General features: G+C 41.3%; 2 protein-coding genes across 2 annotated transcripts in view; one reads left to right on the top strand and one right to left on the bottom strand.

Annotated features, from left to right (window-relative positions):
* The first annotated feature begins 1429 nt into the window (after nt 1–1429).
* Nucleotides 1430–13226, top strand: LOC142098979 (di-N-acetylchitobiase-like). The gene is made up of 7 exons (XM_075182003.1): nt 1430–2965; nt 5166–5304; nt 8200–8408; nt 11038–11209; nt 11705–11802; nt 12173–12334; nt 12430–13226. Exons 1-7 carry the CDS (start codon nt 2834–2836, stop codon nt 12613–12615), a joined length of 1098 nt encoding a protein of 365 aa, XP_075038104.1. The 5' UTR covers nt 1430–2833; the 3' UTR covers nt 12616–13226.
* SPATA1 (spermatogenesis associated 1) overlaps nt 13158–15596 on the bottom strand; it is an 18529-nt gene continuing 16090 nt past the window's right edge. Inside the window, exons 7-9 of the mRNA XM_075183986.1 lie at nt 15018–15154; nt 14397–14587; nt 13158–13506 (exon numbers count right to left, since the gene is read on the bottom strand). Coding sequence (XP_075040087.1) covers nt 13405–13506; nt 14397–14587; nt 15018–15154 — 430 coding nt within the window. The 3' untranslated portion in view covers nt 13158–13404. The remainder of the gene's footprint in view (nt 13507–14396; nt 14588–15017; nt 15155–15596) is intronic.

Raw genomic sequence — 15596 nt, 5'->3', positions numbered from 1 at the left:
AAGTTGATGCTCTCAGAGCTTCAAAAGGACTTGTTTAACATGAAGGTGATGCAGATCTAAAGATGATGAATAGATCAGGATGTCATCCAGATATACCATGACAAAACAGCCTTAGAACTCTCGAAGGACATCATTGATCAGGTCGGTCTTTAATGCAAAGAAGGTGAGGAAACTGCCCAGTGACAGAGAATTGCACCAGAAAGACCAAGGAGGTATCTTGTGAGTTTGGCACTCCTTCTATTCTGGCCCTTTGTCTGAGATGGAGCGGTTTCTGATTGGTGTGCCTGGGCTTGGTGGCCGTCAGGCTTCTCTTGGATTTTGAGATAATGAAGGAGATAACAGGAGGGCAATTGATAGTTTATCAAATAAGAAATCCCCAGGCCTGCATGGTTTAACCTTCAAGTTTTATAAAACCTTTGTGGACCTCCTTCCCTCACACCTGGTGGAGGTGTTTAGTGAGAGCTTGGGTAGAGGATTACTCCCTCCATCCATGTAGCAGTACCTTTTGTTGCTGGATCAATGTAAGGCATTTGATGGTGTCAGTCATGAATACCTGAGGATCCTTCTTGAGAGGCATGGTCTGCCAGTGAGGGTGGTTGATTTGCAATATACCATTTATAAACAGGCCGAGAGCTTTCTTCTAGTGAATGGTTGGGCGTACTTTTCAGGTGTCATCTGGAGTCAGACAAGGTTGCCCCTTGAGCCCCCTCTTCGATGTATTCATGATTTGACCTTTTTATCAGAAAGGTTGAGAGCGGTATAGTGAGGGGAGTGCACCTGGCTGTGGATGTTCCCTTGAAGGTAGCCGATACGCAAGTATGCTGATGATGTCCTGGACGTCCTGTCTCACATGCACAACATTGAAAGTGTGATCTGCAAATATTCTAAAGCTTTAGGGTCAGAGATAAACCTTTGTTTAGGGACGAGGGTTGGTAGTTTATCCTTCAAGATGTCCTCCCTCAGGCCAGGCAAGAGGTTAAACTCTTAAACTGGCAGATGCTTCCTCTAAGATGGAGAATTGGAAGAAGTGGAAGCTGTGCTACAGAGAATGGGTTGATTTGATCAAGACTTACTTGATCCCAGTTTTTTGGTTTTTTTTTTATATGTCTGTTGCATACACTATATGGACAACTGTATTCAGACGCTTGACCATTACACCAACAGGGACTGTAATGACATTGTATTCAAATACATATACTTTAATATGGAGTTGGTCCCTTTTTTGCAGCCATAACAGCTTCCACTCTTCTTGGAAGGCTTTCCACAAGATGTTGGATTTGTGCCCATTCATTCTGTAGAGCATTTATAAGGTCAGGCCCTGATGTTGGACGAGAAGGCCTGGCTCGCATTCTCTGTTTCAGTTCATCCCAAAGGTCGATGGGGTTGAGGTCAGGGCTCTGTGTGGGCCAGTCAAGTTCTTACACACCAAACTCATCAAACCATGTCTTTGTAGTCCTTGCTTTGTGCACTGGAGCACAGTCATGTGGTAATAGAAAAGGGCCTTCCCCAAACTGTTGCCACAAAGTTGGAAGCATTGCATTGTCCAAAATGACTTAGTATGCTGAAGCATTAAGTTTGCCCTTCACTGGAGTTAAGGGTCCTAGCCCAAACCCTAAAAAACAGCCCCATACCATTATCCCTCTTCCACCAAACTTCACAAGTGACATAATGGGGGCAGGTAGGCAATGTTCTCCTGGGATTCGCCAAACCCAGACCAGCCCATCTGACTGTCAAACAGAGAAGTGTAATTCGTCACTCAACAGAAAACGTTTCCAATGCTCCACAGTCCAGTGTCTGTGTGCTTTACACCACTCCATCCAACGCTTGGCATTGGTCTTGGTGATGTGAATCTTGCATGCATCTGCTTGACCAAGGAAACACATTCTATTAAGCTCCCGCTGCACAGTTTTTGTGCTTACATTAATACCAGTGGAAGTTCTGAACTCTTCAGCTATGGAATCAGCAGAGCATTGGAAACTTTTATGCACCATGCGCCTTAGCAGTCGTTGACCCTAGTCTGTGATTTTACGTGGTCTTCCGCTTCATGACTGAGTTGCTGTTGTTCCTAAACACTTCTTCTTTCTAATAATATCACTTACAGTTGACCGTGGAATATCCAGAAAGGATGAAATGTCACAAACCATCTTATTGCAAAGGTGGCATCCTATCACAGTACCACACCTGAAGTCACTGAGCTCTTCAGAATGACCCATATTGTATCACAAATGTTTGCAAATGGAGACTGCATGGCTAGGTGCTTGATTTTATACATCTCTGGCAACGGGTCTGATTGAAACACCTCAATTCAATAATTAACAGGTGTGGCCAAATACTTTAGTTCATATAGTGTATGTCTATTGCCAGAATAACTAAGTGTCAAGGTCAGTTCCTTGCTCTTTCAGTTGTTATGAGGGAAACGTTGAACGTCATCAAGAGAAATGTGACATACAAACCAAAGCATGAAGGTGACCTGGGAATGATAAAACTAGTGCTGTTCTTTAGTACTGTCTTCTTAAAGCTTAATTTTGGGAGTCCCTTTTTAGAGTCTTGCCCTTGGTGGGTAGCTGGCTTTCAAGTTTGGGTGCATCCCCTTTCTCGACGTATAGTTGGATGAGAAAGTTTTCTAAGTAAGAAGTGAATAAGCTAAATTCAGCTTCGTCTATTATGATTGTTACTGATCTTTGCTCTGAACATGAAAGTCTTCATTACCTGTCTAACCTGTGCATCAGAGCTGGGCTGTCAATCTTATGTATAACCCCGCCCACCTCCTCTTCATGCTCTTCCCAGCTGGGAGTGTGGGCTGCAGTCTTCTGCTGGCTGCGCTGCAGAGAGGATGGAGGTCTCTGGTGCTGGCTGCTGGGTCCTAGGTCTCCTCCTGTTAATCAGGATTATTGTTTCTTCGGCTGCCTGTCCCTGCTCAGACCCTGCTCTCTGTGAGCCAATCAGAGACACCCGGGACTTTGAGGTACAGACTGAGTGTAAGTGTGTGTGTGATCCTGTATGGGTACATTAGTGGTAGAGTCACATTGCAGAGCTTTGCTTGTATTTGTGTATATATATTTATGTTGCAAATATGTGTTTCGAGTATATTTTTATTTTCCTTTGTAACTTCTTGTTTGTGAATAATTTCATTATAGGGGTTAGTGAAGGGATCAACATTCTTCTTATATACATACACAGTTTATCCGGGGGAGGGTGGAAATGAGTGATCTAACACCGTGTGACTGTGATGATATTATGTCTGATGTCTTCTCACCCCTCTATGTAACTTCTGGAATCAACAATCACTATTGCTGTCATCAGGAAGTGCACACACAGGACAGGTTACTAAGTAACAGCTATCTGTCTATAGAATCTTACCTAGTAAAACAAAAAATTCCAGTTATTGGATGTACTTCATCATCATCATCATCATCATTTATTTATATAGCGCCACTAATTCCGCAGCGCTGTACAGAGAACGCACTCACATCAGTCCCTGCCCCATTGGGGCTCACAGTCTAAATTCCCTAACACACACACACACACACACACAGTCTAGGGTCAATTTGTTAGCAGCCAATTAACCTACCAGTATGTTTTTGGAGTGTGGGAGGAAACCGGAGCACCCGGAGGAAACCCACGCAAACACAGGGAGAACATACAAACTCCTCACAGATAAGGCCATGGTCGGGAATTGAACTCATGACCCCAGTGCTGTAAGGCAAGTGTGCTAACCACTACGCCACCGTGCTGCCCTATTGTTTGTCTGGTACAAAGCTGAACACATAGATTTAGCTTTTTGGTATTACCGTCTTCTGGCCACATTACTTGCACTCTCTGTTCCTGCATTCACCTACAAGCTTGCCCGTGGCATACTGTAACGTGCGGTCCTCGCTTGGTCTAGCAGCAGTTTCGATCACAACAAGAGTTGCATAGCGGTCTGGGAGACCACTGCATGGTAACACCACTACATGGAAATCTTTCATTCATCTACATTGGTATTCCTTATTTAGTTCAGTGTATGCTGGTCCTTGATCTTCTTACAAAATAAGTGTAACTTTGGAGGGGAGTCTCTATCTGTCTGTAGTCAGTGGTGAAACAAACCACTGAAACAGAGTGTATAAACCCCGATCATAAACGGGTCTCCTGAGGAGTGGCCTTTTTATCATCATCACCATTTATTCATATAGCGCCACTAATTCCGTATCGCTGTACAGAGAACTCTCTCACATCAGTCCCTGCCCCATTGGAGCTTACAGTCTAAATTCTCTAACACAGAGAGAGAAAGAGAGAGACTAGGGTCAATTTGATAGCAGCCAATTAACCTACCAGTATGTTTTTGGAGTGTGGGAGGAAACCGGAGCACCCAGAGGAAACCCACGCAAACACAGGGAGAACATACAAACTCCACACAGATAAGTCCTTGAACTCATGACCCCAATGCTGTGAGGCAGAAGTGCTAAACACTGAACAACCCTGCTAAAGAACAATTAACTTCCTCTAATTTTTATGCTTGTGACCAGCTACTGTCATCAATAATTTGATCAGACATACGACTGAAGGACTGAATGTCAGGTTTCTGCTGGTTTAATTTCCCCATGTACACACAAAAGGGAAAGAGCAATAGATCTAGTACGTTATCTTGTTTACAAGTGTCCACATTGTGCAATACTAGTTTTTTGGTGATCTATATGCAATTTTAATACTTTTATTATGTGAATAAAATAAATATTATTATTATCTGAGTATATATATGGTGGTGTTTTATAATGATTGTCTGCGCTTTTTAGAATATATGAAGGTTGCTTTATAATTGGTGGGTGGTACACAAACACTCAGTATGAAGCAGCATTGAATTATTATTACTATTAATATTATTTATAATATATGATTATAAACATTTAAGAGAGATTTGAGCATTTTTTTTGGTTAGCGCACAATTGATATCCTGAATTTCTGGATATTCGTTTCTTTTCGTCGCCCATAGCAACCAATGAGGTTCTAGCTATCATTTATCTAATACATTGTGTGTTAATAGAAATAATTATGTAAATATATAATCTCTTTGTATGTTACACATTAGTATCCTGCAGATAGCATACAATGCTGGTAGTTTAGCATTCCTGTGTAACAACCATTTGATGCCACAGAACTGATTAGAACTGTGATATTGTTGTTTCCAGGTCTACGTCTTTCATGTCAGAGACAAGAACTGGAAGAACTATGATTGGTCCCAGGTCACGACAATTGCGCTGTTTGCGCCTTATGACTCAGAGCTCATGTGCTTTGCACACGCTAAAGGCGTAAGATTCGTTCTGACAGGTAAGTCTGCTTTGCTGGTGTGACATACACATCACATCATACTACACAGAGTAAAAGTGTGGCTAGATGGATACAGGGAATGTATAAAGACTATTAGCAAGTTTCATTAAATCAGCAATCCCATGATGTGTTGTGTGTTTTTTTTTCTGTTTTGGCTTTTTTTGTTTATATAAATCAGTGTGGCAGATGATCCCTTGTTTGTTTGTTTGTTTTTTTTTTCAGACTGCTATTAATGGTTTTGTATTCTGGACTACCATAACAACCACAGTCACATGGCACATGATGTAAGCAGAGAGGCTTTGGAACGCCCCCTGAGCTCTGTCTGCACTGTGACATCCTTCTTTTCTCCCCTCCGGCATCACATGTCATGCTGAGAGCTGTGAGCCTGTGTCTCTGTAGCAGCCAATTTTGTTTGCCAACCAGAGATCTTTTGAAAAGGAGATAATGAATTGTAGGAGGATAGCTATAAAATGATACATTATTTAAAGTTACTTAACTTTGCTATTTAAAGAAAAGACAATATCCTTGTGTGATTCAAGCCACAATAAGAGTGCCCCCTGTAGTTCCACCACTTTCAGCAAGTGGTTAAGCTCACACAAAATTCATACATTTTATACAGTGCAAGTAGATCTTAATCTAAGATACTGAATCGCCACTAGATAAACACTGTTAAATGTTCTCAAATAAATCTAAATATATATAATATAAAAACCCACCAACAACTACCCAAGTAATAGAACCGTGGGACATGAGATACGCGGCCTCTATTTAGAACCTTAAGACGTTTTATATTCTGACTTGTGCCAGGTTGTTAGTTGGAAATTGATTGGACGAGCCATGGCACAGACAGGGGGAACACCCACGGTTCTAATAATTGAGGGGACTGGGGGGCTTCTTGAGGGAAATAAAATGTATTTTATGGACTTCCTCCAGTAGCTGTAATTACCAAAACAAACAAACTCTGGACTGCAACACTAACGCCAAACACCAATACTTCCTCATCGTTCCGGTCAACCTTCCCCATTCATGAATGGTTATTAATGGAGGGAATTAAAGAATTCCATATAGGATATTGTCTCAAAAACTAGTTGAGCAACTAATGTGACAGCAGAAAGACATAAGAGATTATTATTATTATTATTATTTTTTATTTATAAGGCGCCACTAGGTGTCCGTAGCGCCGTACAGGGACAAACGAAATTACAATACAAGGAGAGACAGCACAGTACAGTAAACAATAAGCACAGTAACTCAGTGAGCTCAAAGCACAGCAAGGGCGGGGGAGGGGAGAGGGGAAGGTCTTCGTACGACGGAGCCCAAGAGGGAGGGCACGGATAATAGGGAGACCCCCGGGGGGGAGAGGAGGGAGGGGACAGGGGGAAGAGGGTCCTCGAGGAGGACGACCAGGTAGCTGGAGAGCAGAGTTAACAGTGGTGAGACAGGAGGAGGGGTGACCCTGCTCAAAGGAGCGTACAATCTAAGAGATGCTTCCCATACCTCCCAACTGTTCTAATTTAGTCCCAACAATGTTCGTTCGACTCTCGGGAAGTTTGGTGGCACCTGCTCACCATGTCAGGTGTCTTGGGTGCTTGTAGCAATTCTAGGGTGTTTTGGAGGTAAGGGGAGGATGGTTATGGGTGGCCTAGAGCTTCAGAGGCGCTGGACTTGCCCCCAGGGTATGTGGCTTTGCCCATTGTGACATGCCAACATACCCTTTTCAGAGGACACGTGGCCGTATCCAAATTTAGGATACCTAAATGTTGGGAGGTATGGATTTCCCAAAGTAATGCAAACCAAACTTCCTAAAATATTTTGACCAGGAAATACTGCTTGGAAAAGGGAGAGCAACTACGGAGATATTAACAAAACCTGTCTCAAACTGCCACCAAGTTATAGTACAGTCACCGTGACAGGGCAAATATATGACAATTTTACTTGCCCCTCAGCTCTTAGCTCCACCCAGGGGTTTGTGTGATGAGCCATGTGCTATCTTATTGTACTGACAGCAGATGTAATGCATGTAAGATATTTGTACTCAGAGGCGGAGATTCAATTCAATGCGATTGTTTCTCTGGAACAGTTCACAGAAACATAAGGAGGCGTGCGTAGAACAATGAGCGAAGATTGCTTACCGTTGGGCAGCACGGTGGCTCAGTGGTTAGCACTTCTGCCTCACAGCACTGGGGTCATGAGTTCAATTTCTCAAACATGGCTTTATATGTGTGGAGTTTGTGTGTTCTCCCTGTGTTTGCGTGGGTTTCCTCCGGGTGCTCTGGTTTCCTCCCACACTCCAAAAGCTTACTGGTAGGTAAATTGGCTGCTATCAAAAATTGAGCCTAGCCTCTCTGTCTGTGTGTGTGTGTTAGGGAATTTAGACTGTAAGCTCCAATGGGGCAGGGAATGATGTGAGTGAGTTCTCTGTACAGCGCTACGGAATTAGTGGCGCTATATAAATTGATGATGATGATACCGTAACAGACGGACATCACAGTGAATTGAATATGACCCATATTCAATTGTTGGCGTTACTGCCTAAAGTAACGCAGCGCACGCACTAATACTGTCATTACAGTAATAGTGCGCGTAAATACAGTTATTATGATACATTTCACGCTGGATTTCAGCTCGCGGCTCAGGGAGCTTCGAGCTGAAACCGGCTTAGTATTACCATAGTAACAGAAAACGCCAACAATTGAATATGACCCAATAGACTTTATCTCATTTCACAGACCCTTTGTGGTGCATTAATAATTATCACACCTTGAAGGTATCGCCCATACAGCTTGTTATAAAATACCCCAATTGCCCCTTTTGTAACCTGTAAGAGGTGTAATTATGTGTGCAATTGGAAAGTGCAATTTAAGTTGTACAAAACTTCCTCTTTTTTTTTTTTAGGAGACGTCCAACTGAAGGAAATTGTGGATCCAAAGAAGAGATCTGCATGGGTGACCCAGCATGTGAATTTGGCAAAGAGTCAATATATGGATGGAATTAATTTGGACATTGAGGAGTCGGTGCGTCAGTACAGTGAAGAGTATTACGCTCTAACTGCTTTGGTGCAGGAAACTGCAGAGGCTTTCCATAGGGAGATCCCCGGGTCTCAGGTGAGATACAACGTCTGAACGTACAGTCCTTCGCTCTTGCCAAACCGCAGATTGAACAAAAGTCTTACTTGTGCCCATTCACAGCTGGTCAAGAATGTGTCATTTTTGCCACAAATCCAGATAAATATGTCCCAGCTTCCAGTGTTCAGATTCTACAATACAGTAACAAGGTTATTAACAATGAAAAATACATGATAACCTCATTTTTAACCTGGCATCAAGTTCTCTTCTGTTTGACCAAATAGAAATGATACTGAAGCCAATTTTAAAGGCACAGTCCACCTTTGTGGACCTTGTTTTAAAGTAAATAAATGCTAGTGACCACGTGGATCTATTTAGCGAATAGAACACTATGCCTATCTAGTACCATTAGTTAGATGCAATCTATTTGCAGAGATCCAATGGTCGGAGATGGACATGTCAAAAATGGATGTTTTTTTTGCAGTTGGAATTCCTTGTGCATTTTAATAAAGTAGAAAATAAATAATGGTAAAGTAATTCCAATGTCCAGAAGGTCAAATAAGGTTGATAGAGATTTTAGTAAGATAAACATGAAATGGCAGAGATACAATCGCCACCACAGGACTCCTAATCAGCGCACAGCTGGCTGTCAGCGTTGAGTATACCTAATGTCCATTCCCAGGAACAGTCTTTGTATACCCTAGGATCAAAAGATTTCTGCCTATTACCCTTGTGAATGCAGTGTGTAGAGTCCTGCTCACATAACAAGAACAGGGAGCTTGGTCTAGGGTTTAAATTATAATTGTGTCTAGTCAGAGCCGTAACTTAGAATTCTAGTGCCCTGGGCGAGAAAGACAAATGCCGCCCCCCTAGCCCTCAATTTTGACCAAATTAACCTAAAATATTCCTAAATTGCGCCCCCCTTCAGCGCTGCGCCCTGGGCGGTCGCCCCTATGGCACAGCCCTAGTTACGGCCCTGTGTCTAGTTGATACTGAGAGCTCTGATAAATAAGAACAGAGAAGACAGGACACAGTAAGTCCTTTCTTCCAGAGACCCAGACACTAGGGTGTGAAAAAGAAAATTGACTAGATGGTCAGTTTGCATTAGTATTCCCTAAGGGGAAGGCTGTAGCTGTTTATAGGTAACATACAAGGCATGACATTGCCTAAGGATCCGATTCAATTATTGGCCACAATAAACAGTGCATTCCAAAGGAAGCCAGATTGGTACAATAGAGGACCATGAAGGGGAGTTAACGAGCACAATCCTATCGGTTACATTAGATAAATAAATTATCCATATACTTCGAGTCAATATTTAAGCATTTAATCATATTTTGCCGAGCATTGAATAGGGCTAGACTTTTACTACACGATAACAATTTCATTTGAGCACATTTACAATTGTCGGTGATTTGTCGTTGCCTCTGGAATGATCGCGAGGGCACTCCGTGGCTAAGCAACATGGCAGATTTCCCCTCGCACCCCATAGAGATTTTGGGGTACCGTAGTACTCGGAAATGTGCACAGCTGGACATAGCGGTGACGTCTTCCAGCTCATCGCTTTTAATTGAGTCGGCCCCATAGACCGGTCAGACTGCAGGGGGTCTGTGGTGGCGGGGGGGGGGGGGGGGGTTCTGTGATTCAGGTGCTTCTTAATTCCACAAATAGGTACCTTGTATATTTATATATGGTGGAATAATAAAAATCATAGAATTTTCTTAAAATCAGACACTCGTTTAATATATAAAACGATGGTGTCGTTCCGACATGGTGCCTTCCATCGGCTACTAAAGGATTTGCTATCAAATTTCCCACTTCATTTATTATTGCAGATACCTGTGTTGAATATGTTAATGTTAAAAGAAAACCCTTCTCATCCATTTGTTAATTCAGAAATGTTACTGCACACAGGGTCAGAACTATTGATGTAGCTGATGGTGATGGGGCCTAGCGCTGCAGAGTCCAGCCACTAAGCCGGTCTCTCTCTGAGGATAGAGCTTGCACAGTGAAGCCACGTTGGGGCTTTCAACTGTAAAAGAGCAGAGCAGGGGTATTGACCTGTATCGCCGAGCCCTCAAAAAATATTTGCTATGGGACCCAGTGATTTCGTGAAATGCCCCTGGCTGCAATAGTACATGAAGTGGGAAATTCAGGAGCAGGAGTGTTGGAAGGAATCATATTGGATCATCTGCACAGAAATGGCTTACGTGATACACAAGAAAATAATGTTAAAGATGCAATCCCACATTTTTTTTCCTTTTAGCATGTATCTGATGGGCATTTTTCTTAGCTGTTCTTCAACATCATTATCTCCTTTTCAAAATCTCTCTGGAGAGCAGGTTGCAGACACAGTCAGGTTGCTACGCAGGCTCAGAGCTATCAGCATGTGATGGGAGAGGAGGGAGTAGGAGGATGTCACAGTGCAGACAGATGTTCCAACGTCTTTCTGCTCTTAACATTATGTGATATGTGACTGTGGTTGCCATGGTAATCTCTGACACTAAACAGAATTATAAATCATGAATACCTGTCTGAAGCATCAATTTTCTTGAGCACAATAATCTTACCAGATGCAATACTATTTATTTTAAAGATGTCTAGGAATATATATTTTTTTCATTTTATTGACTGATAATCTGATCATTCCACACTGTATCACTTTTAGGTTACATTTGATGCTCCCTTTTCTCCCAACTGCATCTATCATCGTTGCTATAACTACACTGGTATAGCAGACCTGTGTGACTTCCTGTTTGTTATGTCCTATGACGAACCATCCCATATGTGGACAGATGGATTTGCTGGAGCAAATGCACCGTTTAATAACACCATAACTGGTCAGTTTGCAAAACATTTCTGAATCTCTGCATTTTCAAATCGAAATGTTTACAAATCACTGTGCAATTCAAAAACGGAATGCTAACTACTAGTCTAGATCAATGACCATCCACTGATCAGTGAGTATGCAGCATCCGATGAATAGTGGATCCGCCAGTGATAAGTGCAAGAATAACACTGTCTTATGGGAGCATTGGTGGAATGTGATTTTATTGCCATCTAGTGGCATAACTATTCATTACATATATTAATGCAGACGTTATAAAAACGTTGTAAAAACAATCAGAAAATAAGGAGTAAATGTAATAAGTGGGGAAATGTGGATTTAAGAGAATTGCTAATAAGGTTAAAAAAAAATAGTGTGTTTTAGGTTTTGTGTCTCTATTTCTATCACTCTTCACCCACTACTAACAACTTAGATATAATGTAACATCATTACGTTTCTTCTGTGATTTTCATTTATTTTTTTAAAATAAACCTAATTTATTTTTCAGGTTATGAGCAGTTCATTAACTTGAAGATCAATCCTAAGAAGCTTGTAATGGGTGTCCCCTGGTACGGCTATGATTATACCTGTGTACATTTGTCAGAGGTAATCATCATCACCTATTTAAGGGGTCAATTACTATCTCACACAGGACCAGTTGGTGTTGGATAACTATTTTCCTTTTAATAAATTAAATGACCATTCCAAAACTGTATCTTGTTTTTACTCAAGTTGTCTTTGTCTTGTATTCATGTTTGTTTGAAGATCTGAAACAAATAAGTGTGACCAATATGCAAAAATAGAAGAAATCAGAAAGGGGGGCAAAAACTTTTTTTCGCCACTGTAAGAAAGTTGTTTCATTCTTTTAGAAGCAAACATGTATTCTTCATACACACTTTGACATCTCACCAACAGTTATGGTTAAAAGTGAATTTGTCATTTTGGACTTATGATGTCTCCGTCGCTTTCCCTTCAGGATAACCGATGCAAACTGGAGAACTGGGCCTTCCGAGGGGCTGAACGCAGTATTGTTGGGAGCTTCCAGGCATCGTACAGCGCAATTATGAAGCAGGTCAACGGTTCCATGAGCGGCAGATTGTGGGATGATGTGCAGAAAGCACCTTTTTATAATTACAAGGTGAGTGGTTCATTTTAAATACCATCATGTTATCCCTGTGTATCTTCTAGTTTTCTCTTAGAACAACTTATTAGAAACATATTTAAATCTAACAGGATTCACAAGGGAAAATCCATCAGGTCTGGTACGATGACCCGGAGAGCATTGCTTTGAAGGCGGCCTATGTCAAGAAACTTGGTCTTAGGGGAACTGGTATGTGGCATGGAGACCTCTTGGATTACTCCAACGATCCTATAGCCCAGCAGCAAACCAAAGACATGTGGAAGGCATTAATACCATGACTACTGTCTAGGTCCGTTCTGCTGTGATACAGAACCACCGGCCCGAGTGATCACGTGGAGTAGTGGTGGTATTGGACAGAAGACTCCTGAGTGCGGTGTTAGCGCTCATAGATCTTGGCTGTGTTGAATTAACATAATTGAGATTACTATACAGAATGCAAATCAGTGCCTAAAGCCGTATGCAATATAAATGTGTAATATAAACTTTATACCCCTTTCAGCCAGGTTGCCAATAGCTGGACTCTGCTTGTAAGTCAGGCTGAATAATAAGTGGAAACAGGTCCATCGTGATAATGAAATATCTTTATACCCCAAAGACCTGTCTTATCTACCTTCCACTGATGGAACCCATCCAGTCACTGGCATTATATAGCTATCGTGCAAGAGGGCGCCATCTAGTGGTAAATGGTGGTAAATCTTGTCAGAAATTTCCTACACTGATGACTTACATTTCCCAGACCTACAGGATTCTCTATCACACCGCTGCTGCAGCAGGAGACACAGCATTTTTGTATTATGATATATCATGAATCATGTTAACGAATAATCAGATGCTTCCTTTATTTCCCTATTTCAGGAGAAAAAAAATAAAAATATTTTTTTTTTATAAATATATTAAATTACAATTTTATAAAAGACAATGGGATACACAATGCACGTCCATATAGAAAGCAGTTTAGTCCAAACAAAGACATTTTCTGTCCCAATTCATTGTTCTAGGAGTCCAATAAACAGATGAAATGTTATTAAGTATGTCAGTGTAGCACAGTAAACCGCAACCATGGGAGCTCACGTGGCGTACACTGGTGGATTAGCTAATCCAGATGTCGCTTTCTTCTGGGCTAATTCTGCTTTCAGAACCTGCAGATCAGAGGAGGCCTGTTTCCTCATCTGAAACAGAACAAGTCACATGACATTACTTGGTGCCGTGATCTAGGCGCAGAACATCTAACACTCTGTGATGCTGGATATACATACAAATAAAATCTACGTTTAATCTAGGATAAGTACACAAGTGCAGCTTATTATTATATTGTATTTATAAGGAGGCACAAGGGTTCCGGAACACTGTACATGGGAGATAAGAACATACAACTAAATACAAACACAAAAGTGACAAAATTTCTATAGATACAAACGGCAAATTTACATAAATTAATCTAACGTAATGAAACCACTCAGAGAGGGTAAGTTCCAATTTCTACACCATACGAAGAAGTAGATGTGCGGCCACTTTCTGCTCTTTGTGATTGGCTACATGCAGACACTGAGCAGCTGGTTGTGGTCTGAGATGGGATTATAGATGATTATTTCACCCACCTCATACATTTCTATTCTCATAAGTGGAATCTTCTCCTAAATGCTACGTTGCCACCCCTTAACGCCCATTGAATATCCTGTCTTGTGATATTAAAGGTTGTTGTTGGATTTGGGTATTGATCCAATTAAACATAGAATCATCATATGAACTACACTTTCAGTTTTCCTGCTTGATAAATGACCCTTTCAGTCTGCTAATCATGGATCAGCAGAGACATAGGGGTAGATTTATCAAACATTCTAACAAGGAAAAGTGGATGTGTTGCCCATAGCAACCAATCAGATTCATTTATCTAGTACATTCTAGAACATGATAGCTAGAATCTGATTGGCTGCTATGGGTAACATCTCCACTTTTCCTTTTTAGAAGGTTTGCTAAATATCCCCCTTAGTTTGGTCAGCAGCGCCCTTTATCCCAGATTTAGTATTATGTGAAAATGTTTCCAAGCCAAAAAACGTACCTTAATTTCAATGAGGAGCTTGATCCTGGCGTTTTCCACATTGCGCTTTAGCTGATCAAGTTCTTGTTGTTTTGTGGTTATTTTCATTATTAAAGGGTTCTGGGGAGAGTGACGAAACAAGTCACTTATACATATTGTAATTATATATTGAGTTATCTTTACTGGCAAAAGAGAGGTTACATTAATAAGTACTTAGGTTTTTGTATGAGCTTTGAACACTGACTTGGTGGAAACACAAATTAAGAAATATAAAAATTACAATGACAACAGCTTCAATAACACAACAACGGGGCTGCATTCATTTCTCAGTTTCTCGATGTGTTAGCAAATCGAAAAATAAAGTGCTACATAAATAAGTGTAAATAATAATCAATTCTGGCCTAAAGCAATCTAACCATATGGTAAATTACTCATAAAGGGCAGAGGTAGATATGATGGCGTCCGGACTCTACAATAGGGCGCCACCAATAACTTGACCTGTACATCTTCAGGTTTAGGAAATGCTGCTTGTAGCTTTGTGACTTTTTGAAAATACCCAGGGGGCATCCGATAGAGCAGGTTTGGCAAACCTGTGGCCCTCCAGGTTTTGTGAAACTACAAGTCCCAGCATGCCCTAGCTACCTGCTACATCTGGCTTTCTACTGGCCAAGCATGCTGGGGCTTGTAGTTCCATAAGATCTGGCGTGCCAGAGGTTGGCCAGACCTGAGCTAGATGGAGGGGTGCTGAGCAGAAAACACACACCTCCTTGGCTCCAGCACTTAGGTATAAATAAAACAACAACATATTTTCTGGATACAATTGTCTTATTCAATAAAATGTACACATTTTTGTCTTTATATCTTCTAATATATTTTATATATATATTATATATCTATATCATTCCTTATACACTATTGGTGTTCAGGTATACCAGAATATGCACTACCGTCCTTCAAGATTTGGGGCTTGCCCTTACAGCAGTCCGTTCTTACCCTGGGTACAACTATCTAGCAGAGAAGGGGGCTCCATAGTGTACTTAAACAACTTTATTAAAAATGCTGCATGTGCAAGGGGGTGCATTGTGGGGAGGGATACAGCATTTTTCTCCTCACAAAAGGGTTTGATATTTTCCATGTCCTCGGAGGTGACTGATATTGGGCTTCGTCTGATATATTCAGTTAAATGCCCTTTGCACTTTTCATGTGCACTTTATGCCAATA

This window comes from Mixophyes fleayi, chromosome 8 (assembly GCF_038048845.1).
Source record: "Mixophyes fleayi isolate aMixFle1 chromosome 8, aMixFle1.hap1, whole genome shotgun sequence".
Lineage (NCBI taxonomy): Eukaryota > Metazoa > Chordata > Amphibia > Anura > Limnodynastidae > Mixophyes > Mixophyes fleayi.
This window is presented reverse-complemented; position numbering and strand designations above follow the sequence as displayed.